At 40.5% G+C, this 27,031-nt stretch overlaps 1 protein-coding gene across 2 annotated transcripts in view; it reads left to right on the top strand.

Moving 5' to 3' along the window:
• The window catches only part of SUGCT (succinyl-CoA:glutarate-CoA transferase), a 713,960-nt gene extending 697,455 nt beyond the window's left edge, over window positions 1-16,505 (top strand). For both annotated transcript variants that reach the window (XM_025449593.3, XM_025449590.3), the window contains one exon: window positions 15,512-16,505. In XM_025449593.3, coding sequence (XP_025305378.1) covers window positions 15,512-15,675 — 164 coding nt within the window. In that variant the 3' untranslated portion in view covers window positions 15,676-16,505. The remainder of the gene's footprint in view (window positions 1-15,511) is intronic.
• Window positions 16,506-27,031: the final 10,526 nt, after the last annotated feature.

Here is a 27,031-nt window from a genome sequence, read left to right as displayed (position 1 = left end):
TCACAACAGGCATGTATTATTATTACGTGAAATTTACAACACCCACTCACAAAGAAACATGGGGAACAAAATTAAATTAATGTACAATTGTAAAAATTATAGTGTCATATAAATAAAACCAAGTCTTATGTTTTCCAAATAGAAAAGCAAATAGTCATTAAAAATCCAAAGACCTTATGTTCTTCCAAGAAGGAATAAACATTTTTTAAGTCTGACAATGTTTTCCTGAGCTATTTTACATTGTTCATTGGGCCCTACTTATTGTTGTCAAAATTAAAAACTAACTTTTAAACAAATTAAATTAAGATAAAATTTGGTATCATTGTACTAACATCCAGATGGTCAATCCTTCTTTGTGCAAACAGCAAAATTACCTTTCATTGCCTTGTTTATTTCTGAAAATATAGGGGTCCTTTTTCTTCATGCATACATTCGTTCAATAAATATGTGTTGAGCATCTCAATTTGCTGGATTCTGGACATACAGTGCAAACAAAACAGATATGGTTCCTGCCCTCATGGAACTTAAAAACCCTCCCAAACACCTGTTTTTATCCAACCTATGATATGCATCTTGATACTCAAAAATTCTGCACAGCTGTTGCAATATTTCATCTTCAGAATGTTTCAGGTGTCCATCCTCATGGATAGTGTAAGCTTAAGTTGCACAATTGGACAAACCAGATGTAGTGAGAACAAACACATTGCATTTAACTCTTTTCTGTTTGTAACTATTTTGGCTTATAGTCAACACTAGGGTTTTACCTTGCTTTGGGGTCTGTTTGACAGGATTTATTTTGCTAGAATCTTGGTCTGAGGCTATGAACATTTTTGAGTTTCATTGTTTTAAAACTCTGGGAACTAAATTCAAAGCTTAGTTGAATGAAATCATTCATTCACTCACTCACTCACATTTGGCAGATACTTGTTGAGGAAAACAGACAATGTTCCCTGTCATTGTCAAGTTTACATTCTAAACATTCTAGAAGTTTAAATTCTAGACAAAGAAGAGTAGACATATATGAAAAGTACTGTGGAAAAAAGAGAAAGTAAAACAGAATAAGGGAGATTGGAAGTGGCAGGGTCCGAGTGGCAGGTTGAAATGTTAAATGTGGTAGTTAGGGTAGACCACATGGTCAAAGAAGTTGAAGGATTTAAGGAAATAATTAGTGTAGATATCAGAAAGAAAAACGTTCCAAGCAGGGAGATTGGCTGAAAAAAGCCCCTAAGGATGAGCATGTGTGTTGAAGAACAAGGCCAGCATTCCTTGAGCCAGGTGAGTAGGATTGGGGAAGGTAGGAAGGGAAGTCAAGGGCAGCTTAGTGGGGAGGCAGGTAGATTATGTAGAACCTCAGAGCCCACTGTCAAGAGTAAAACAAGGAAAGCCTTGCAGAGTTTTGAGCAGAGGAGTGATATGATGTGATAAGTTTTTAAAAGGTGACTCCAGCTGCCTTATTGAGAATATATTGCAAGGGAAGCATGCAGACAAAGGGTCATGATGAGAGGCTCCCACAGAAATCCAGGCAAGAGGTGATGGTGGCTAGGACCAGGATGTTTGTAAAAAGGAGTTGGATTCTGTATATATTTAGAAGTAGAGCCAATAGGATTTGCTAATGAGTTGGATATGGGGTGTAAGACAAAGAGGAGTCAGGATGACTCCGTTTATACACTTGACTCCATTTATACACCATATAAACAAGGTTTAATGTTTCTTTACTTCTGTATATCATAGATTTCTAGTGTCCTTGTTTCCTAATCTAAGAATCTAGTTGGATGGGGTTTGTCCTTTCTTTCTTTCTTTCTTTCTTTCTTTCTTTCTTTCTTTCTTTCTTTTTTTTTTTTGTCTAATCCTTCATCATGTGGTAGGTGCAATGGGGGATGCAAAACGAGCGGAACATTAATTCTGGTCTCAAAAGATCTCAAGAGGTAATACAATTAGAGATTGAGATACACCATTGAGGAAAAAACAGATCAAATGTTATAGGGGATCAGACAAGAGAGATGTTCCTTAGAAATGTGAGAGGAAAGATGGCTCAACATCAAGTTAGCTTGAGCAGAGCGTCAAGAATAACATGGGCTTAAGCATTGCCATGCTGACATGCATTCCGGGTGGACAAAGGGATCGGCACCGTGTCAGGTCCAGGGAAGAATGAGGTCAGTTTAGCTGGACGGAACAGCTGGGAATAAAGATTAGACAAGCCATCTTCCTATTTCAGAGTGCTTTGGCCCAAGGAGGTGGCAGGAAAGATGAGAAGTGTGGGAAGAGGTAGCACCACTGGGATAGTGAGATGAGAGGCAAGGCTGGGGATGAAAGCACTGTCATTGAGAGTATGATCATGCCAAAATAGATACAGGGGCATGAAGCAAAAGCATTTTCTAAAATCTTTCCATCTGGACCTCAGAGGTAAACTGAAAGGGAAAAAAAACTAACATCAATTCTCGCAACAAATAGTGAACACATCTCTGTTTTCCCAGCAGCAAGTTTAGGGACCTATTTTTCTTGATCCTCTATTTGCTTGGGCTATGATTGTGGTTTGTGTGATCTCAGACACTATTGGGAAGGCAGGGAAGAAGACGGTTAATATAAGGTTGATTCCTTTAAGATAAAGATTAAGAAGCACAGAAAAATTTTATTAAATTATAAAAGACCTTCAGAGGTTTACAGAAGAACTTTTCAAAGCTTATTTGTAGTAAGAGCTGCAAATAACCACCTGCTCCAGCTCTGTTCAGTTCCTCCCCTCCAAACTGAATCGAAATGCAATCTGGCTTCTCTGACTGGAAACTTCTTCCGGTATTTTCCTTAATGGAGCACAGAGGCAGAGGAGGTGAGGAGAAGGTCACTACTTTGAAGGTCTATGAAGCTTAAAATGTTCTGGCTACAGATCGCAGCTGAACCAATTTTGTTTTCCATGGTGAAGTCTAACCAAACAAAATCCTGGGAATGTGCCCAAAGAGCTTGTATTGGATACTTGAATTTTATAAGGCAAAGAAGTGGGAGAATTGATTATTTTGGCAAAGAACACATTGTCAGCAAGGTGTTTCTTCACCCTTTTTTAGCATTTTCATAAGCGTTGAAAATAATTAGAAGCAAACACAAATGTTGGAAAGAAGCGTTCAGGGGAGCCCTTCCTCCGTCCAACGTTTTTCGGAGACCTCAGCCTCAAGTTTGGGTAGCACACTCTGAGGGGAGATGGCATGTTTGCTAATGAATATGAATAGGATTTCCTTATGGGCCATATATTTTTCCAGCAGGAAATGGATAATCTACTATGACATTTCAGTGGGTTGGAACAAGATAGATAAATCAAATGCAAGTTGCCCTGTTTCTTTTTCAAGTGAAAGATAAATGCCTTAATGGATTAGCAATCATGAAATATATAAGTATTTATAATACAGTACTGCTTTATAACACCATCTGCCAAAGAATGGTATTTATTCAGCCACTGATATGAGAACAGATTTTCTTCCACATTATGCAGGGAGGAAATACATCCTAGTGTTAACGAGCATGCACTTTGTATTTAGCCAGCCCAAGTAGTAATGAAATTCTTTAGTTGACTGGCTGTGTAATTTTGATAACGTTACTTAACCCCACTTCCCTTGTTGATAAAATAGTGTAATAATAATCTTACTTTTTAAAGTCATTTAGTCTATCAAACAAAGTAATATATGGAAAGCATTCCAGCAAATGCCCAACACATGTAAGTACTCAGTATATAATAGCTGTTATCATCATTCCACTGGTCAAAATTGGCTCTGCACAAAATGAGAGTTTCAAAGTATTTGGAACATCTGAACTGAATGCTTTTTAAAGGAATGTTAAGGGGCTGGATTAAGGAGTCCCTCCTTTGGTCCCAGCAAATAGATCTATGTATTATAGTTGAGGCATATAATCAGTCTTCATAGGCTAGGTTATGCTGTAGTAACAAACAATCCCCCCAAAACATTGGCTTGTGATGACAAACGAATGTATCTCTTGCTCATGGTATATGTGCTTCATGGTTTTAAAGGACCCCAGACTGGTGGAGCAGTCACCATCTCACATGCTAACAAGACACCACACCAGAGAGACCTCGAGACCTCTTAAATCAACAATTGAGTGGTCTGGCCTAGAGGGCATACACAGCCCTTCCGTTCATGGTGCATTGGCTGGTCACGTGGCCTCACCCAACATCAAAGGGGTTAGGACATGTAATACCAGCATGCTCCTGGAAGGTGGGAACTGGAGAGTTGAGGAACCACACTGATGACTACCACTAGGCCATAGACATCATTGAAAATATCCTCCTACCTTACAGGTAGTGGCTCTTGAAGACTTCTTTATTGAGTTACAAAATAATGCGTTAAAATTCGTTACAGCAATAATGACAAATGGTGCTGGTGAACTCTGGATGAGACTACAGTGATCCATCCAAGCTGGTGGTACATACCAAATGTTTGCCTGGAGTTTCTGGGATGCCTGACCACAAAAGTTGTGCCACAGATTGAGTTCTTCTGTTAAAGAAGTCCAAAGCCATTCTGATTCTCTGTGGCTTTTTCCCACCACCCATGCAAGTTTAAATGGCTTTATCTGTTTTTATCTCACATCTAATGGGCTTGATGTGTTCTAACTGTGTGGCTCCATTTGGCGCCTTGGATGCTATGGCTGAGAGGCGCCATATAAAAAATATTGTTATTGTTATGATGATGAGTTCAAGCACTGGAGGGGAAATTGTGAAATAACTTGGTACTGGAGCTATCATTATTTTCAGCAAAATGAAGTTTGGCTTCTTATTACACTAGTAAGCCTTGAAGATTAAATGGTATCTACAGCATGTATCTTAGTGATGGGCCAAAGAAGTCAAAATAAAAATGTTTGATATAGCATTTCATATATTATAAAACAGATGTTTGCTTTTAAGTATTCTTGATATTTTTAAAAGTTGACACCCATATCAGACATCGAAAAAGAAAAGAAAAGATGCAGAGGCTTAGTTTTGATTTTCCTTATTCCTGCTTCCATTATGATCAGACAGGCCGGCTATGTTAATTAACTTAACCCTTAGTGTTGACCAGTTGCCAGTTTGCTGTGAGGTTGAGCAATGGATCATTTCATTGCTTTAGAAATGCATCATCAAGAAGGGAGGTGCATGGAGTTCTGGAAAAAAGGACTGTTTAGGTCCCTTCCCTCATGATGATGTGATATTATGTTCCCATTACTTGAATATTCATTATGGTTTCCCACATGTTTTTGGCTACCTCTGTTTCCTGCAACTGTTTACATTATTAAGTTGGTCTGGATGATAGAAATGTAGCTTGAATTCTGTATATAGTTAGAGGAGCTTGGGATGTTTGCATAGATTGGGTAGATTCCCATTTTAGCCTAAGAGAATCATGGAAGTTTTCTAAAAGGAGATGAGACAAAATAGTCAGGGTCTTATTACTCAAAGGGCCTCAAACCACAGATGGAAAACACCACAGGGCTTGTCTGAGGAATTCTCTGGCACACCAGGAACTGGGCCCTCCCTGTGCCTTGAACCAGATAACTTTCCACAGCAAGCACAGGGAAGGCTTCATTCCTTTTGGGGCGGGTAGAAGGGAAGGCTTCGGAGCGCACTGCCCGACTCAGGATCAGGGGAGATCGGGAAGATATTGGTGGGGTTTGATTCCAGGGCTCACTACAAGGAAATAAGTGGCATATGACAAACTAATTTGAAAAGATGAGGTAGTAATGAATACACATGGCCTAAGATATCTGGTAGAACTGTAATCTAGAAGGACGGTGAGGACAGACTGGTCAGAAGATGAACTGTAAGTTGTCCTTGGCATGTTCTACTCCAAGGCGCCTGAGTTCAGCTTCAAACTTAGACCATCCTCTCTTTCTTTCCCTCTTCCCTTTTCCCTGGGAAGCAGTGCGCCCCATTGGCAAGGACCAGGGATTTGGGGTGAGACTAGGTATGAATCCTGGCTCTTAGTAATTCTGTGACCCTGAGCAAATGACTCCCCCCCCCCATGCCTCTCAGTTTCCCCATATGTAAAAGAGTGACGATAATTGTAGATTCTGGCATTATCTGCAGGGCTGAATGAATCAAATGTGTAAAGCCCAGAAAGTAGTGTTTGGCACATAGCATTTTTAAATAAGTAAAATAAATTCCATGTTTTCAACGTTCCCTCTAATAGAACTAGTTAAAATGCAAGGGAGTATAACATTGGTTTCTGGTGTAGGTTCTGAAGCTGTTGAAAACAGTAAGTGTACTTATCAGATGCGTGACGTGAGTAATCTAACCTCCCTTACCCTGCCTTTTGCTATCTGTAGGAAGATAGAGAAAAATACCTATATCAAAGAGCTGTAATGCAGGGGCACCTGGGTGGCTCAGTGACTGAGCATCTGCCTTTGGCTCAGAGTGTGATCCTGGGGTCCTGGGATCGAGTCCTGCATCGGGCTCCCCGCAGGGAGCCTGCTTCTCCCTCTGCCTATGTCTCTGCCTCTTTCTGTGTCTCTCATGAATGAATAAATAGAATCTTTAAAAATTAATAAAAATAAAACAAAAACAAACAAACAAACAAAAACTCCCAAAGGGTTGTAATGCAGAATCAACAAAATAAACATTTGAAAAGTGGCCATTATGTAATATGTGCTTGAGGAATGGTTGATTCCTTTCTCTCTTTTCCTTTTCCTTTAAATACTTGGATCCTTGACTGTGAAGGATTTTTAAAAGTTAAAATCTTTATCCCTAACTTGCTGTTATGAATCTGAAAAGCAGCCAGGTGGTCAGTGTCCCGGGAGGTCATTAATGTCTGAAGTCGGCAGGTGACCTGGGCTCTGCTGAGGAATATAGGTTGCTAAGGGAGGCACCACAGCAGAAGGAGAGAAAATGGTAGCATCTAGTGTGTATTAAATGCCTCTTGTGTGCCTGGTACTCTTCTACTATCTTTTTTTCTAAATTCTCACAACTTGATGGGATAAGTGTCCTTATTATCCCTATTTTACAGAGAAAGATACTGAGGTACTGGTTGACTAGGTAAATATTCAAGGAGATACAGCCAAGATGGGAAGCTAGGCACTCTGGTTCCATAACCCACACTTTTTTTTTTTCAATTTAAATTCAATTTGCCAACATATCCATCATTAGTTTCAGATGTAGTTTTCTTTTTTTTTTAGAATGAATTTATTTTTTATTGGTGTTCAATTTGCCAACATACAGAATAACACCCAGTGCTCATCCCGTCAAGTGCCCCCCTCAGTGCCCGTCACCCATTCACCCCCACCTCCCTTAGATGTAGTTTTCAATAATTTATCACTTGCATATAACACCCAGTGCTCATCACATCACATGGCTTCCTTCATGCCTGTCACCCAGTTACCCCATCCCCCTACCCACCTCCTTTCCAGCGACCCTCAGTGTGTTTCCCAGGGTTAAGAGTCTCTCATGGTTTGTCTTCCTCTTTGATTCCCCCCCCCCCACTAGAGGATATTATGCTAAGTGAAATAAGTCAATAGGAGAAAGACACTTATCATGTGGTTTCACTCCTGTGGAACCTAAGAAATAGTGCAAGGAACCAGAAGAGGAGGGGAAACTTAATGCAGACCCCACACTCTTAATCACCTTGCTATATCACTTCTCAAAAGCAGTGGCTACGAAGTCAGCAGACCTATCTGTGCATCTGCTATATGCTTTTACATGCATTTCATAACCCCTAGGAGCTCTGTGTTGCTCTTCTGTGATATGGAATACAATGCATTCATAAATATTAAAAAAGTGCCTAAAATCAGTGTGAGGATCGAATTAGATAACAGCCAGAAAGCAGTTGGCCCCAGGCCTCATTGACAGCAAAGACTCAGTAGTAGTTGCAGACCTTCCCTTGTATGACTTACAAACTAGGACTGGACTCCTCCTCACCTGCCTTGGCATTGTGTTGGCTTTCAACTCTTGAACTCTAGTTTCCTAGAATCCTATAGACAATCTCAGCATATTACACACAGTCCTCCCTTGGAGGTGGGTGCAGCCTACAAGCTGTGCCACCCCAGCCCCCTTCCTGGTGAGGGGTGTAGGTAGACCCAGAGCCTTGACACCAGTTATTAGACTGGGTGGTCTCCTCGAAAGAATGGCACCTGGGATTCCAGATTTGGTACCAAGTTATGTGCTCAGAATGGCTATGGTGGGCATTTATTTCAGTGTTTTCCAGATTGATTGCCTTTATTAAGGCAAAGAAAAAACTTCTCCACCTTAGTTTGTCCCTAAGCAGATCTGACTCAGTTTCCCTCCCTGCCTCTCTCTGTGGGGGCACAATGTTCACAATTCTTGCAGAAGTAAAAATGCCCTATTTTTGGCTGTCAAGTCAATGGGAATCTGTTTAAGGCCAAGGATATGGAATCTCTTTTATTTATTTATTTTTGGAATCTCTTTTAAAGAAATGCATTTCTCTCTAAACTGTCAGCTATAGATTTTTTTATAGATTTTTTTTATTCCTTTAATTTGCTTCCTACAGAAGTATTTTTGATGCAGTAGAAATTGATAGAGAGCTTGGAGAGTAGAGAAAAGGCTCCCTAAGCAACTTATTAAAATCCTCAGCATCAAGGATGTTGGAATAAATACAGTTGCCATGAAAATATAATGTTTTGGAATGTGGACATTTAGATGGTAAGTGACTTCTAAATTTATATATCCTGGCCCCAAATCTTCCCTGAATTCCAGGCTTGCATAGCTAAAGGCCCACTGACCTGTCTCCTTGGATATCTCACAGGCCCTCAAACAGCGTGTCCAAAAGAGAATCTCGCTTCTGCTTCCACCCAAACCTGGGCTTCAACAATTCATTCCGTCTTCCCTGAATTCTGGCAAATGGCCCCACCAGTCTCTCAACCCAGAAACACAGGATTCTCCCTTGATCCTTTTCTTTCTCTCCACAGCTGGCCCATGTAATCCACCAGCAAGCCTTGTCTGTCATTCTGTCACTGACACAGCTCCCAAACATACCCACTTTCCTCAAACTCTACAGGCACCATCATCGTCTGGGCCACCAGCATTTTTTCTGATCTACCCTCAACAGCCCTCCAAACACATCTCATCTCGTTCTCTGCCTTGCAACACAAGAGTTCTGTCACTGCTCTCAAAGCTCCATGGAACCCAGAATAAGATCCAACTTCACTACTGTAATGTCTCTCTCTCTCTCTTTTTTTTTTTTTTTTGTTTAGCTTTTATTTATCTGTTTTAGGGAGAGAGAGCGCACATGCCTGAGCATGCAAGTATGCGCACACACAAGTGGGGGTAGGGGCAGAGGGAGAGGGAGAGAGAGAATCCCAAACAGACCCCATGGTGAGTGCGGAGCCTGACTCGGAGCAGATCTCACCACCCTGAGATCATGACCTGAGCTGAAACCAAGAGTCAGACACTTAACCAACTGAGCCACCCCGATGCCCCATCGCTACTGTAGCTCTTAAATCCCTGTGTGTTCTCTGCTCTGCCTCTCCCTCCAACTTCATTGAGAACCTCCCTTCTACCAAATTCTGTTCTGACCCCATTGGATCTTTTTGTAATTTCTTGAACATCAAACCTGTTCATGCTGCCTGGACTCTTCTTTCCTCCACTAGTTAGTTGTACAATAAACTCAATCAGTTTAGGACTCAGCTTAAAGATCATCTAATCAGTTTGGCCTTATCATACATCCCACCTAGAACAGTCCTTTCCTAGCACTCTGGCCTCTCCCCACTTGCCTATATTATTCTCCTCTTTCCAGCTAGTTTTTAAACAGTTTTATAATTCCTAACATTTTAACTATTTGTTTGCTAATATATATCCAGATCCTGAAGCCAAGATCTTGACACAGAGATAGATATGAAAAAATTTTATGTAGAATTAGTGGATAAATTATTTAATAAAAATCCCTATAAATTGTATTTGTTCAAATATCTTTAATTGTTGGCAATCCTTAGTTCAACAGATTCGTGTTGAATGACAGAGCACTTACCATGGAGTCTGACATTCAGATCTTGTCCTGGTTCTCTTATTTATTTAGCTGGGTAACCTTAGACAAACTGACCCTTTAAAGGACCTTGGTCTTCTGATCCATAAAACGAGAGTTATGCTTAGTACTATTACAGAGGATGTGCAGGTATTATGTACTACTCCAGTGTTCTTGGTATCAAGGTCAACTGGATTTTCTATGTTTATATTCCATCAGTAACTTAAAATCTTGCCACATTATAATCTGCTTCATATTTGGATCTTTTTTTCATATGCAGGTTTTTTCTAGAATTTCTAATTGTTTTTTTTCTTGCATAATGTAATTTTATCTTATTATTATATTTTCCCAGTCTTTAAGTATCCTTAGTTATACAATTAAGGCTCTTTTGCTCTCTCAGTCACCCCTTTCAAAGGCCTCTATCCTCTTCCATTTCTACCTTATTGACTGGGTCCAAGTCTGAGCTGTCATCCTGGGGTCTTCCTTCCCTGTACTCCCTGGTTGGTTTTTACTGGGTACCAAAATTTTATCCTTCTATTATTTACTCCCATGCTTTACTGGATCAAGAAACTTACTTAGCAAACAGACTTATCTTTGAAAGTTTGAAAATGTCTTCATATTTGATAAATTATTTATTTGTTTGGATATGAAATTCTAGGTTTAATATTCATTTAGAAACTTGAAAGCAAGCTTAATTTTTCTTCTAGTTGGTAGTACAAACTAATAAGTTAGTCTAAACTGACCCATTCAATACTTCTGCTTTAGTCCTATTTCTCTTCTAAGACCTATCTCTCTCATAACCACTGATTTTAAGATCAGAATCTCTTGAGGGGTGAAATGGGCCGATTAATACACACTTACTCTCAGTCTTCTTATAGAATATTTGGGGCTTCAGCCTTCTCTCCCCCTTAAAAGACACATCAACATTATCTTTTCCATGTCATTCTTAAATTTGTTGAATATCTCATTCATTGGTGATGCTACCACCCATTCTCTTCACTCGTGAAGTTTTATATTTGTTTGTTTAACTTCTAAGCCTTTATGTCAGTGTTATTTCAGGAGAGAATATCTGTGTTCAAAGTCCCCCAAAATACAACTTGAAATTACTGCCCAGGTTGCCATCATTTGAATGCTCTGTAATTTATTTAACCAGTACTCAAGTTTTGGACATATTTTCCAAATATTTTTCAACACTGTAGCTATGTGACTTCTTCATCTGGAAAGAGGGGAAGGAGCTAGACTTGAGCACAGTATGTGAGGGAATGGTTGGTAAACACCTTGTCCTAACAAGGTAACTTTCGGAAGCTAAAGGGTTTTTTTTTTTTTTTTTTTTAATGTACAGAATTATACACGAAGAACCCTTATAGGCTATAAGTTAGAAAGTTGTGTGAGAAGAAGTTAGATATTAAGAATATTAAGTATATTTGAAAACTGTATAGATCCCTACCTATGGAATTTGTCAACATTTTTAATTACATATATAGAACATTTTTATTTTACTTTTTAAATTTTATTTATTTATTCATGAGAGACAGAGAGAGAGAGAGAGAGAGAGAGAGAGAGAGAGAGGCAGAGACACAGGCAGAGGGAGAAGCAGGCTCCACGCAGGGAGCCTGACATGGGACTCGATCCTGGGTCTCCAGGATCACGCCCTGGACCAAAGGCAGGCGCCAAACTGCTGAGCCACCCAGGGATCCCCTATAGAACATTTTTAAAGAGGATTTCTGTAAGTATGAAAAGTATGGGAACACTTTTCAAACTCTTCATATTTAGTTGACAAAATTCCCACCAGAAGGATTTTACCAACTTATACTCCTACTAGTTACTGACCTCTTAAAAATGAACCAAAAAAAAGAAAAAAGAAGAAAAACCCAGTCACCAGATTTGCTCATTTTATAAACAAAATTGTACCTTATATTATCTTCATATGTATTCCTTAATTACAGATATTGAATATTACCCATATTACACTACTGAAATGCTCAGACCAACCTTTGGTAGTTATTATCAACCTCATTTTAGAAATGTGTAGACTGAGGCTCAGGGACTTTAAGAATTCTCAAGATCACACAGCTTGCAAGTGTTTGAAAGCATATGTGAATATAGATGTTCCTTTGCCAAAAAGTAATTTAAGAACATGTGACTTATCTGCTCATCTTTTTTTAATGGAAGATCAAATTATTCATTCTCTCTGGACCTTAGATGTAAATAATTATGTCAGACATTTTGTACTTCTTGAGACAAATGTATTTTAAAAGCCATTTATTCCCTTTGTGCAAAGCCTAGACTGGGAGGGATGTCCTTGGTACCTGGGATTATTGCACAGGACTGTGAGAACAGGAGATTTCAATGGACTCTTGAGAACTTAGCTCTCTCTGAGATCCAGATATAAATTGTATTTGTCCTATTGCATGTATATGTATATATGTGTGTGTGGGTGTGTATAGAGAGAGAGAGACTATAAATTTTTGTTTTTTAATAAACCATATGGCAAAAATAATACTTTATTTTAAGAACGTATAAAGAGTACAATTTGAAAATTGCTAGTACTGTACATGTATATACACTTGATCTTAAATTACATGAATGAACCCCAGCTTCAGAATCTTTCTGAACTCAACCATAGTCAAAAGACCTGGTTTCTGAAGAATTTATGAAAAATTATATACAATTTATTCAACTGTGATACGGCTTCTTTAATAACATACAATTATTTAGGAAAGCATAAGTTTTCCAAATATGCAGTATTTTCCAAGGGCCTTTAATACTGGCAAGTCTAAAAACCAAGCAATACCATTCTAGTTCTTTAATATACCATTCTAGTAAATGGTATTTGGTAATGCCATTCTAAATTCTTTAAGACATTTTTGTGCAAAATGTTAAATACCCCTCACCCCAAACTGGTAGCAGAGTCTTCAGGGTAGTTCTGGAAGCTGCCATGAAAGCATGGGAGTAACACAAACTGAACTGCTCTGTAGTATGGCTGGACCTGAAGATTCCCTCATACCCACTGCATGGAGGTTCAAGGTCCAGGTCCTTAGTACTGATCCATGCTGCGAGGTGGATGCATCTCAGACATTATGCTTGTGAAAGCTCACCTTTTTGACAAAAGGTCACATATTGTGTTATTCTATTTATATGGAATATCCAGAATAGACCACTCCAGGGACAGAAAGTAGGTTAGTGGTTGTTGCCAGGGGTTCAGCGGAGGGCCAAGCTGAAGGAAAGTGCTTCAGGGATAGAGAGTCTGACTTTGGAGTGATGAAAATGTCCTGCAACTTTTAAATAGAGGCGGTCATTGCACAGCAGTATACGAAGTGCCACTGAATTGTTCGCTTTCAAATGCTTCATTTTCTGTTATGTGAATTTCACATCAACAAATTATTATTCTGTTTAAAAACCAAAGTTCTTGAACCCAACAAATCCAGTCAGTAGGAACTGACTCTCACTTCCCACCTGTGTGATGTTGGGCAGGTTATTCTCATTCCCTAACCTGAACCCTAACTCTAACCCTCAGGGCCTGGGGATCCAGTCCTGCATTGGGCTCCCTGCAGGGAGCCTACTTCTCCCTCTGACTATGTCTCTGCCCCTCTCTCTGTGTCTCTCATGAATGAATAAATAAAATCCTTAAAAAAAAAAAAAGAAAAGAAAAGAAAAGGAAGTGTGAGCTTCTAAAACGAATCTAAAAATAAAACAAATGAATAAACAAAAAGCAGAAACAGACCCATAAATACAGAGAATAAACTGGTGGTTGCCAGGGGGTTGGGGGGGAGGGTCAAAATGGGTGAAGGGGTGGGAGGTATGGGCTTCTTGTTATGGAATGAATGAGTCATGAGTGTAAAAGGCACAGCACAGAGAACATAGCCAGTGGTTACCATACGGCGTGTGTGGTGGCGGATGGTAGCTACATTTGTGGCGAGCACAGCATAATGGATTGACTAGTTGATTGATAGTTGGATTGACTGTGTTGTACACCTGAAACTAATGTAATGTTGCGTGTCAACTACACTTCAATTTAAAAAATAAATGCAATTTAAAACAATAAAAAGAAGTGTGAGGAGAAGAAATGAATTTCAGGGAGCTTCAGAGAAGCAAACACTTTGGCCATCAGTTGGAAGTTGTCATTTGCCCCTAGTGGGTGGTGTGTGTTTCACAAGTGTGGCTTGATAGTCTGCAGAGGTCTGTGTCCATCAACAATAGCTTCTACAACAATGCCCTTTATTAATGGAATTCTCCAAAGAGCTTGAAGCACATTTGCTGCTTTACCGACATTGTTGCCCACACGTGCTTTGGTTTTGTGTGGTCTTCCTATGCGCTCCCCACATCAAGAGCAGGCTGGAAAAATTTTTATGAGATAGAAATGCACTGTTTTGTAGTCTTCTTGTGACTATCTAATTTGTTTTCCCGAAGCCTAATCAAATGAGATGTGAAGAACAGCCAACGTAAATACCATTTATTGAGTGAGCAGCAAAGGTAAAAATCTGCTGAAACAACATGCTCCCCGGCACTCGTCCAGCTTCTCCATGGAAAAGTGGAAAAGGAAGAGCAGACTGCTAAAGTTACACAAAGTACATGGCCCTCGGTGCAAGACGATTCAACTGGACGTAGATTTGAGTCCTGGTTATTAGTCATGCGACCTTGAACAAAACTTGAGCTTTTTGGGCTTTTGTGTCCTTATGTGGAAAATGAGGATGATAAAATCTGTTTCCAACAGTTGTTGAAACTATTGCTTGAGTTGCCCTGTGAACAGTGGCTCAGTGCTCCGCAAACAGCTGGCAATAAATATCCTCTCCCCCTTGCACTGCCCATGTCAAGACAGAGTCTATGGCAGCTTTTGTCATCATAGAGGCCAAGTTTCGTGCATTGTTGTGGGTTAAGGGATGCTTCCTGAGTGCTTCCTGTCCATTATTTCATTTAAATCCTTACCTTATCATCATCAGTTTAGTTGCAGAACCTGAGGCTCGGAGAAGTTAAGCAACTTGTCCAAGATGGCTCTGCTACAACGTGTCAGGGCAGATGTGCAAACCTACATCTCGCTGACAATGAAACTTGGCACATAACTGCTTCCACTGCCACAAGGCTTCAGCAAAATCTCACAGAGGCTTAATTGATCTGCAGTCTATTGAATTGAACTTCATGTTTATATAGTTGGCACTGAATGATAAACTTCTGGATTACCTGAGGCTGGCAATATGGCCCCAGGTGAAGGGACAGCTCCAGAGAGATGCTATGTACCTGTGGTCATTGTTCCTTTGGATCCAGAGAATCTACCAAGCCAAGTGACCAACCCCCGAGAGTCTTTGTGACAGGACTGGCAACTCCTGAAATAGGCTGGCACACGCCAGGCACATACATGCCACCTGCATAGGCAGGTCAGGTGACCCCTGCACAAATGGATGAAATCGAGTCAAGAAAACCTCACGTGAAAATACATTTCATTCCAAAATGCACCATGATTTTGTAACTGGCAGTGACATTCTTGGCATTCATTGAAAACACCCCAGGCTGCTTGGGTAATTAATTTCCTAAGGTTAGTCATTAACAGGCTTCCTGCTTTTCTCCTCTCTTGACAGGCCCAGCTGTGAGATACAGTAAGTTCAAGATGTCAGAAGCCAGGCCGCCTCCCCTGCTTGGGCAGCACACGACACACATCCTGAAGGAGGTCCTCAGATACGACGACAAGGCCATTGGGGAGCTGCTCAGCGCCGGAGTGGTGACCCAACATGAAGCTGAATGATGAAAAATGCTCTTTCTCAAAAACCATAATCTGAATGTACTTTGCTAGCAAAGGCAATAGTCTTTCTGGACCCTTGCTCCCCAGTTCTGGTGCCTGCCTCTGCAAAGAAAAGTTAGAGTAATTCCAGATTTCCTGCCTGGCGCCTCCAGAATGGCCTTGGTATCAATGCATCTAGAGCTTTCTAACCGTATCCCACCTTTTGCTCCTTACCATTCTCCCCCCCACACACACCACCACAGATAATAGATTAATTGTGGATTTGTGGGATTTTTTTGTGAAGACTTTTTTTTCCTGGAAAAATACATTGCTCATTCTAATTACATTAATAGCCTAAACGTTTGCCCCTCCACCCGCGCAGGTCTGAAAAAGAGCAGATCTCTTGACGTTCTCTACTTGCACATAAAGTCTTCATTTAAACCTTTGTTAGGAAGTCAAAGCAATAAGCAGAATGACAGTTTTAGTGATTGATTTTAAACAGAATAACTTAATTTTGAGCTCATGAACCCTTTGTTAATCTGTAATTTAAACCATGGGCTTTGCTGATGTCCATTATAAAACTGAGTTTCATTCTCCCCATGGGGGTAAATATTGGCTTTATGTTGTATTTCTCTGATTATTTCATGATACATGGCAGAAAATCAATTTCCATCGATGCATTTTGGAGGGTATGTATCTATCTGCATTCGGGGATGAAGAGTTCCTCTTTAATCAGTACCTTATTTTGAGCCAAGTACAAATGCAATAGGTTTTTAAATGAGTGTTAAATGACTATCTAGGTATTACATAATGTTTACATAATAGAAGAATAAAAGGAAAACATTCCTTTGTAATCTGAATGCTCACTGTAGAAGAATATATCATGCCTTAATATTAAGTATTTGCATTTAAGTATTTTAAGTATTTAAGTATTTGTCAAAGAACTTAAAGTATAGAAAATACTTTCTGTGCAGAAGGTGGCACCTGATTTGACTCTATGTTCCAGGACAGATTGTCACTCAGACTGCCAGTCACCCAAACCCAGGTACAGACCAAGGAATCAAATGGCCTCATGATCGATATCCTGACATGATCTAAATTCATGACCGTTAGGCACTCGTATTTGATAGCCATGTCATGACATACCAAGTGGTAATTGAAAGTTAAGTTAGAGATGCTCATCTTTCAAACTGTGATTTATAGCTGGTTTTCCTTTCGTGTTCTTTTTTTTTGGGGGGGGGATGATTTGAGCCATTTATCCATGCTATAAGCCCCAATATGTTTCTAGAATCAAGGATTCCAAGTAAATAGGAAATGTGTCCTCTCACAAGGCCCCGTGGTGTGTCTTAGAAGACTGCCTACTAATTCCTGGAAGACTTACTGTCCTCCCTGCCTTGCTGTTTGTGAACATTTTACTCTGAGGCACCCCTGCTGTCATTCCACAAGTTAGAATTTCATCATACAAGGGTAATGCCTTCTGCAGTGCTTTTTCTCCAACGGCTAACTCATAGATCTACATTTGGGTACATTCACGTCAGGCCAGACATCTAAATGAAATCCCCCCATGTATGTACAATTAGTAATAAAAATAGTAAAAGACAAGATGACTGAGAATTGGCAAAACCCCGTGATCTTAAAAAACAGATCATCGTTTCTGCTACTGGTCCAAGTAAATATCTTGAAATGCAAATCACTTGATTAGTGAGCAATAACCCTAAATATCTATCTGGGTAGCCTTGCGTGGGAGGATACTGATCACTCAGACAGGGTCACAAAATGCCTTTAAAACCTTGAAATCCACCAAGACTGAAGAAGAGTAACTGCCAGAGACTATCTCCGGTATAATCGTGTATCCAGATTTCCATCTACACAATTCAGGATGATCCCAGAGAACTTTGAACCTCTCACCCTACAGAAAGCATGGACTCCGTGAGAGAAATCATTTAGAAATGATTTCAAGTTCAGATCGATAATTAGTCCTGAAAGAAACATTGCGCTGGCTAAAATTGCTAGCAATATGCCCAGATCAAGTTATGCTTATAAACAAATGTGCTGTTTTAATTATCAGGGCCTATTTTCTTACACATTCCCAAAGCGGAGCACACTACTAAGAGACCATATGCTCAAGTTCAGTGTATGTCAAGGCCTGCCTTCTGGCAGCTTTGTATCTGAGGTTGACTTAGAAAATTCTTCAAAACTTAGTTGGGTTAATCATTATGGAGCCAAGGGTGTGTCCACAGCCAACTGGTCTTCCCTTCTTAATTTTTTCCTAAACTTTTTGCTGCCATGGTTTTCTGGTTAATCGAGCATGATATTTTCCACATGCACTCTGGTATTCTGAATGTTCCTCTAGAAGAGAAATGAACAATGACCAGTTGTGTATGACTAGTCCAGTTACTTGGACTAGTCCTTTGTCGTTGATCCATCTCCTAAAAGTTGGAAGTATAGTCTTGATTTTAAAAATCACAGGAGATCTCACACAGGCTATTTCATATGAGGTTATTAGGCTACCTCACCCACACAGGCCCATATCATGGGGCTTTTGTGTGAAGACTTCATGACCTCTACTTTCAGACTTTTTCAGAGAAATTCACCCCACTCACATCTCACCTAAATTTGCTATTTCACCACTGACTTTTTCATCCCATGACATTAGCATGTTGACAACTTGAAAAGTTTTGTAGCTTAAGTGCTGTCTTCATTCATAGGATTTGCTCTCCCAAATAACGGGCTTAAAGCCTCTAAGAAAGAATGCCAGCCCATGGATGGACAGACTGTCCAGATCTCTCTCTCTTCTGACTGCTCATCATGGATTCTCAACTGGCAAAGGAGATGAATGGGAAAAAAAAGGCACATGACGCACCTTCCATACCCTGACCCTGGGCTGTTCATATTCAAGCTTGTTCCCAAGATTATGAGATTCTTCTTACATTTGCCTCTATTTATGGGAGACTGTCTGCTAAATTGAGCCCTTATCATTGAAGAGATTCTTAAGATGCCGTGTGCCTGAAAAAAAAAAAATGGTTGTTCCCCTTGTACACTGTAGTATTATGATCTTTAGGAGACCAGAATATCTAGCTAATTTCTTTTCCTTTTTGATTTTGTGGCATTAGGACTGGTATGTTCATCATTTGATAAGGGAGATGAGAAAAAAATTTTAAAAAGGTATTTCCATTCCAAACAGCAGTTAGGAAAAGGAAAAAAAAAAAAAAACACATCACAGAGGCTCTCCTATTGGTGTCTAGAAGTTTTCTCAGACATCAGAACAAAATTATATTTCTTCTTATAATCTTAGTATAGCAATACCAGGGTTGAATGTTTTATAAATTGCTACTCTCGTAAGATACTTAAATAGTTTCTCTATATAGACATACCAAGCTATCTTCTGAGCACAAATGGCCTGAACTTTTAAACCAGGCTGGCTATACACAGAACACGTTTATGTGGTGGGATTAGTGGGATATAAGCAACTCCAACAGCAGACACATTTCCCCCAACACTCATTCAAAATCAAGTCTTCTAGCATCACTCTAGAAGAATTACCAACAAATGAATGCAAATACTTTGCAGTCATCTATTTATTCCACACACGGGGGAAAGCACAAAACAAAAGAGAGTTTGGGGAAAAAAATGAAAGTTGGAATATGTCAGTTCGATTACCAGGAAGGGAAAAGAGAAAGCATGCACAAGTCAGACAGACCCAAGGGCATATTTGTTCTAAAGACTCTGGTGAACCCATAGCAGTATGAATCCGGCCAGGCATGTAGATGCCAAGAGAGAAGGGCAAGATCTAGAAGGAGCTCAAACACGGGGATCCCTGGGTGGCTCAGCAGTTTAGTGCCACCTTCCACCCAGGGCATGATCCTGGAGTCCCGGGATCGAGTCCCACGTTGGGCTCCCTGCATGGAGCCTGCTTCTCCCTCTGCCTGTGTCTCTGCCCCTGTGTGTGTGTGTGTGTGTGTGTGTGTGTGTGTGTGTCTTATGAATAAATGAATAAAATCTTAAAAAAAAAATAGAAGGTGCTCAAACACCACCTGGGACATAGATGTCATCCACCTCAAAATTTTTCCTGAGAAATAGCTTTTTTCCTCCCTGTTCTTTAAGACCTTAACATTAAAGGGCCTGCCCAGTCTCCTGTCTCTTTGCAACATTCTTAGAAAGGGACTGTGGTAGGCAGAACAATGGCCCACCAAAGATGCCAATGTCCTAACTCCCAGAACCAGTGAATATACCACTGTGCTTGGCAAGAGGGCATAAAGATTGCTAATCAGTTGACCTTGAAATGGGGAGCTTATCCTAGATTATTCTGGTGGGTTCTAGTTAGTCACTGTGGTCCTTCAAACGTGGAAGAGTCAATGTCAGGGAGATGTGATCTAAGAAAGACTTTTAAAAACCATTGCTAGATTTGAAATCAAAATGAATGAAGGAAAATAAGTATTTAAGATGAAAAAGGGCAAGAGAAAGGGACTTTCCCTTTGAGCTTCCAGAAGGAACTCAGTCCCACCTAATCCTTAGCTCAGTGAGACTGATTTTCTTTTTTTCTTTTTCTTTTTCTTTTTCTTTTGTTATTTATTTACGATAGTCACACAGAGAGAGAGAGAGGCAGAGACACAGGCAGAGGGAGAAGCAGGCTCCATGCACCGGGAGCCCGACGTGGGACTCGATCCCGGGTCTCCAGGATTGCGCCCTGGGCCAAAGGCAGGCGCCAAACCGCTGCGCCACCCAGGGATCCCGAGACCGATTTTCAACTCATTTTAGACTTCTGATCTCCAGAACCACAAGGCAAAACATTTGTATTGTTCGAAACCACAAAATATGTGATATTTTGTTAATAGCAGCAGGAGGATACTAATACAGAGGCTGTTTTGCCTTTGCTTGTACATCTAAAGTGACAGAAAAATACTATTTTGCAAAATGATCAATTGACACTTTGTAACTTCATTTTTTCTTTTTTTCCCCCTACTTACCACCTTTCCTATGTTTCTTTTTTCCTCATTCTTTGAACTTCCTGTCCTTCCTTTCTTTCTCAATGATAATAATATCCTTTCTCCCTCTAACTGCACAGAGTAATATATCCCTGTTACACAAACATAGATCTCCAAACCTGCAACTGACCTTCAGAAAAATAGGACTACCTCAGTAATTTAGAAGGTAGTTTGTGGTAATTCTGGCCATGACTTTACCTCCACTAGCAATCTTGAATTAATCTCTGGATGGGTTGGTTCTCAAATAACTGGCTGCCCCCTTTTTCCCCTGAAACTCAGGAAAGAAAATGAAGGAATAATCCAAATGCTACTCTGGGTTGTGGTAGAGACCTCAGGCTTACTACCTCTCTGTCCCATATCCTCAGTCCTAAGAAAAAAAAACAAAACAAAACAAAAAAAAAATTATATACAGCAGAGTTTAGACTTTGTGACAGCCAGGGTCCTACTGTCATAGTTACTGAGACTTCATCAAAGGAAGGGGAGGGAGGGCATGATGGTCAATGGATCTACTCCCACAATTAGGCTTTGTTTCTTGCTTTTTCTTAGAAAGAGTGGGCTTGCTCAGTCTTCAGGGAGTGATGAGTAGTTGGTACCTTACTATTTTACTCAAATGGCCTCCAGAGGAATGGTGCCTTTGTCCCTACCTTAGTTTTGCCATCTGTTAAACAGGGCGCTGTGGATCCTCATAGCAACCTTTGCTTTATTCTTTCAACAGGATGAAAAACACTTTGACATATCTCTTCTCCACCCCTTACCCCCTCCTGCTCGTTCTTTTTCTTTGCAAATTAACCACACTGCAGTCTGTTCAACTAAAGTTGGTTTCTTTGGCTCCTGACCACACAGATGGGAACAACAATGTTTTCCTGCTCCTCATCCCATTACCGGCACTTTTTCCTCTTGCCCAGAACTGCACACGTGCTCACCATGAAGCAAGACACTTAGCTTCAGAACACAACTGGGATGTTGAAAGAAATTGATGTGAAACTGCCATAGGAAAATATCCTTCTTTCCACCCCTTTACCTCTTTGTGACCCCTAGAGAAAAACTGAGATTTCCATAGCCTCTCTTGATATGAGACATGGCAACATGTGTAACACACATTCACCCTAAGAGTCTTAGATTTATAATATTTTTAGATTTTTACAAAGAACTTCCTGGCTATTCCTGTAGAAGCTTTGAAATATACTATTTTTTTAAAGATTTTATTTATTCATACATGAGAGACACACAGAGAGAGAGAAAGAGGCAGAAACACAGGCAGAGGGAGAAGCAGGCTCCATGCAGGGAGCCCGACGTGGGACTCGATCCCAGGTGTCCAGGATCACGCCCTGGGCCAAAGGTGGTGCTAAACCGCTGAGCCACCCAGGCTGCCCTGAAATATACTATTAATGAACATTATTGTGTTCTTCCTTTGGAGAGGGTCAAGAAAACTGTAGAGTCCATTTTGGGGAAACTATTAAAGAACCACTCTTTCTGGGGGTAGAAAAAAGAAGTATATTTCCCAGAGAGGATTGCTCATATATAAGCCAAACATGCTTGCAGAGGCATTGGCAGAGAGAGCAGGACAGAAGTGCAATGGCCCACAGGTCACCTCTGGAAACAGTGCTCAGTGACTTAGAATCTTCAGCCTGATTTGTTGAACTGTACAATGAGAAAGGTCTGAGACAAGAGCAAACTAGTGTCCTACTCTTAAAAACATGACAGAGTTGGAAATATCCAATCACTGACACTTCCACTTCTGGGCCCATGTTTCCTACCTTCAGAGTCTCCAACATTATGTCTGGTTCTCCGGCTTTACTTTCTGGGGGAGAACTCAAGCGAGGGGATGTGGGCTCACTGTGCAAGCCGAGGTGGTGCTCAATTAGCTGAACTCACCGACAAAACCATGGAGAGATGACAGGAATGGGAACTCAGTGTTTTGTACAGCTACTCTCGTATGACCCCGGTGACATGAGGTGAAATGAGTATGGTGGGTCTCTGTGTAGGTGTCTTCTGGGGGAAGGTTTATTAACTCAGCAGCATGAGCACTCAGATCTAGAATAGGCTCGGTTGGGGGAGGAAGAAGACTCTGCCACTAGTCAGTTTTACCTTTTAATTTCCCAGACAAAATGGAAGTAGATTTACTCTATTCATCCCTGTAAAATAAGAACTCTTATTGTATTCTTTTTTTCTCTCTTGTACATACCAGTTATAGTTTAGCAATGCTGGTAGATCTTTTCATGAGTCCTGTGACGGGGGTTAAATTTGATGCTAGTAACATCAATAAGCATTGCATGTAAAGCACTATTCTAGGTAGACTTACATGTACTAACTTACTTAACAAACATGTCTGGGAGGGCGTGATGGGTGCTCCTGAAGAGGGCATCACATTGAGTGTGCACCACTCACATATCCTCTGGTCCACCATATACAGTGGGACTAAGTGATACCTGCTGTTATTACCACAATGCTACCCTTGGATCATGCCCCTAAAGCTCATGGGCCCAGGACTTTGGGGATCTTCAAAGGGGTGACGGAGAAACACATCAGGAGCAAAAAGACCCTAGTCCAAATCTTTCCAACCTGTAAATGATCTAAAGATAATAAGGTTCCCAAGAGGATCAGCTGAGCTCAAACACTGTCGGCAAAACCTTCAGGAAAGTCTTCTCAGGTTGCCACCTCAGGGAGGTATGACAGTTTCTCACATGTGCAAAGTCCCAAGAAAATATACTTCTGCAAAACAGGGCTTAAGATGTTTTTCCCCACCCCAGCAGATTTTTCTGGGCGTAAATTTACAGATATAAGCTGTCATTTCTAGTTCTTCTTTAAAGGTTAAATGGAGTCATAAAGTTGGCTGATGAAGTAGGTCAAAGCAGCTCTCCCAAGGACCATTGGTGAGAACAATGAGAAGGTGGAGCTCTTGGATCTAACCCCTTGGAGGAGCGTCACTTGTGCTAGACCACAGCCAGCACACTGTTGAAACCTAAAGAGACATTCCAGTGTAAATAAGCTGTGGCCTATCAGAGATGACTGGAAAATGAGTGACAGCCATTTCCAGTTGCATTTCAGATTCTCCTGGGACAAATGAAAGACGTATGGGAGATGGGTCTTGGATGATATCGATAACTCTAGCAGGAGTTAAAATTCTCTTAGTAAGAGAATATTCATTTGTATAGAAACCTACTCAATCAGCAAATTCCGTGAAAACTGTAATCCCCCAAATGAGAAGATACAGTAGTGAACCATAAAGATAACTTATTTTGGTTTGGGGCACTTTCAAAATATTAGAGTAGAGGGGAGAGGAAAGAACATCTTGGTATTTGTTTTGATTTCCACAGTTGGAAGTGATCCTTGCATTTTGTTTGCATCTTTATCTGACCATAACAGTTATCACTTCTGAGTTATAATTACTGGTCACCAATTACTCTCTCCCATTAAACTATAATATCCTTGCGGGTACCTTCATCACCCTTGTGTCTCCAGGGATTATCACGATGCTTACTCTGTGGGAGATCCACAGTAAATATCTGTTGGATAGACATTCTCTCACCCACCCAGATTACATGTTCTCTGAGAAAGGAACTGGTCGTATTCATTATTTTTATTACTCATGGTGTCTGTAATAGGTGATCTTCAAAGATGGTCATCATCAATTCCTCCTTCCCTATATGCACTTGCCTCTGTTCCTACCAAGAGATGAACTTGATTTCCCTTTTCCTGGAACCCGGCCTGGTCTGGTGACCTGCCTTTTTTTTTGTCAAACTTTTTATTTTAAATAATTGTAGATTTACAAAAACTTCCAAAAATAGTACATCTCGTTCCCACATACTATTCACCCAGCTTCTGCTAATGTTAACATTTTATATAACCAGTGTACAATATCTAAGGCAGAAATTAGCATTGATATGATACTATTAATTAATCTACAAATGCTCAAATTTTACCAGCTGTCTCACTTTGGCAGACAGAATTCTAAAAGAGTCCCTAAGATTTGTAGTCCCTGTTGTATACACTCTCTCCCAGTTATTCATTCAAGCACTAATCTAAGTGCTGCTATGGAAAGGTACTGCAGCGATAATTGAGGCCCAAAATCAGTTGACCTTAAGATAGGAAGATGATCTGGGCGGGCCTGACCTAATCACATAATTCCTTTGAATCTAAGTCTAGAAGTCAAAGGCATTAGGCCAAAAGTTTGAAGACATGAGAGAACTTTCCATAAGGGGATACTTTCTGAAAGTGACTCACTTTGACCAATGAAATGAGGTGGAAGTGATACTATGCCAATTCTAGGCAAAGACTTGAAAAGGTGTAGCATCTTCGTCTTTTGCTCTTGGCAATCATCCACAATGAATGAAGTCCTACCATTATTCCCTGAGGAAGTCCATGGCCATTATCCTCAGAAAGAGAGGGGCCACTTAGAAGAACACAAGGACACCAGACACATGAGTGAAGCTTCTGTGGACCTCCTGCCCATGTCTGCAACCACATGAATACAACTGAGTAAATGACCCCAGCCGGTGCCACCTAGAGCAGAACTGCCCAGCTGAACCTTACCCCAACCTCTGACCCACATAAATTGACATTGTTTTGAGGTGATTTGTAGTTTAGCAATACACAAGCAAATGTCTAACTCAGAGAAGGTTCTCAAAAAATATTTGATAAATAGAGCTTGATGAATAGCTTTCATGAAATTGTGGCTAATTGAAACAAGTAATATGTTCTCGCTTAATTATTTTTTTTCTATTGAAAAGAGGCAACTGAAACTCTGCTTTTGTTGAAAGTTCTTCTAAACTGAATTGGTTTACTGTTGTCACTTAAGGAATGGGGTAGGTTGAGTTATTTTGATTATGTGGTGCTTCAAGGTCATTGTTCTGATGAGATACAAATCCCTTTCCATCCTCAGATGAGGGGTTTCCATAGTAGGCAGCTTCCAAAATGGCCCTCTGTGGGCCTCACCTCTGCTTCCGATCTTTGTGCTGTCCCTTCTTACATTCTACCAAGGCTGGTCTGTGGAAACAATAACATATAGAAGAGGTGAAACCTGAAGCTCCTGTTCTCTACCCCCTCCCCTTGCCTCTGTCTCTCTCTCTCTCTCATCCCTCATTCTGGAAGAAGCCAACTGCCATGGAGCGAGCAGCTCTGCAGAGAGGCCCACATGGCAAGGAACTGAAGCCTATGGCCAACAGCCAGTGAGGAGCTGAGGTCTGCTAGCGTTCCAAGACCCACATGAGTAAGTTTGAAGGCAGAGTCTCCAGGCTTAGTATAGCCTGGAGATGTCTGTAGTTCTGGCCAACAGCTTATTGACATCTCAGAGCTGTGCAGCTAAGCTACTCAGATTCCTGCCCCTCAGAAACTGTGTGAAATAACAGGTAGTTGTTTTGGCTTTATTTTTAATAGGTTAGGTTAGCTTCAATTTGGGGCTATTTACTACACAGCATTAGATAACTAATATAGTTCTCTTGGATTATGATGAAACATTATTTTTATTTTTTTAAGATTTTTATTTATTTTTTCATGAGAGACACACAGAGAGAGGCAGGAGCATAGGCAGAGGGAGAAGCAGGCTCCCTGCGGGGAGCCCGATGTGGGACTCGATCCCAGGACCCCAGGATCATGACCTGAGCCAAAGGCAGATGCTCAACCACTGAGCCACCCAGGTGCCCAAAAAGCTATTTTTAATATATGACTTTCAGTTTTGACCTTCAGTGTTGTATATTTTGTCAGTTATATCCACTCTTTGCTAAGTGTGATAAGCCTGTATAGTTTTGTGTGAGGGCATTATGAACAATAAGGGATAGTGTTGCCTCCAGTGTGGGAATTACAGCAATAATAGAACTGGTGGAGTGAGGGAGTGGAATACAAATACTGATGAGAAACTTCTGACAGGACTTCTCAGAATAACCTCCATAACCACAGTGTGTTCTAGATCCAGTGGTTCTAAAATAGAGGGAGTAATTTATCTCCCATGGGACATTTGACAGTGTCTAGAGGCTTTTTGGTTCTCATAACTGGAGCAGCAGAGAGAGACAGTTTGCTACTGGCATCAAGTAAGTAGAGACCTGAGATGCTGATAAACATAAACAAGACACAGGATAGCCCCACAACAAAGAATTACTCAGCCTAAAATGTCAGCAGTGCTGCTATGAAAAATGCTGTTCTAGAGGAAGTTGAGACAGAAGAACAGGTGCCTGATTGTCACCTCTATGTCCTTTTTTTATGTTACGTAAATTTAAGGGAGAAGGGAGGTGGGCCTACGGAGGTATGATATAATCCCCAGATGAAGCTTACAATTTTTTTCCACGGAAATATGAAATCTATTTTGACTTCTTATGATAAGTGTGTTTTTAAAGGGAATGGAGCAAAGCATTCTAGTTAATGGCGGGAACTCGTTAGTTGTTTTTTGTAGTTGCAGTTAC

Source organism: Canis lupus, chromosome 18 (genome assembly GCF_003254725.2).
Source record: "Canis lupus dingo isolate Sandy chromosome 18, ASM325472v2, whole genome shotgun sequence".
Classification (NCBI taxonomy): Eukaryota; Metazoa; Chordata; class Mammalia; order Carnivora; family Canidae; genus Canis; species Canis lupus.
The sequence above is the reverse complement of the archived record's forward strand: the minus strand, read 5'-3'. Positions and strand labels throughout refer to the sequence as shown.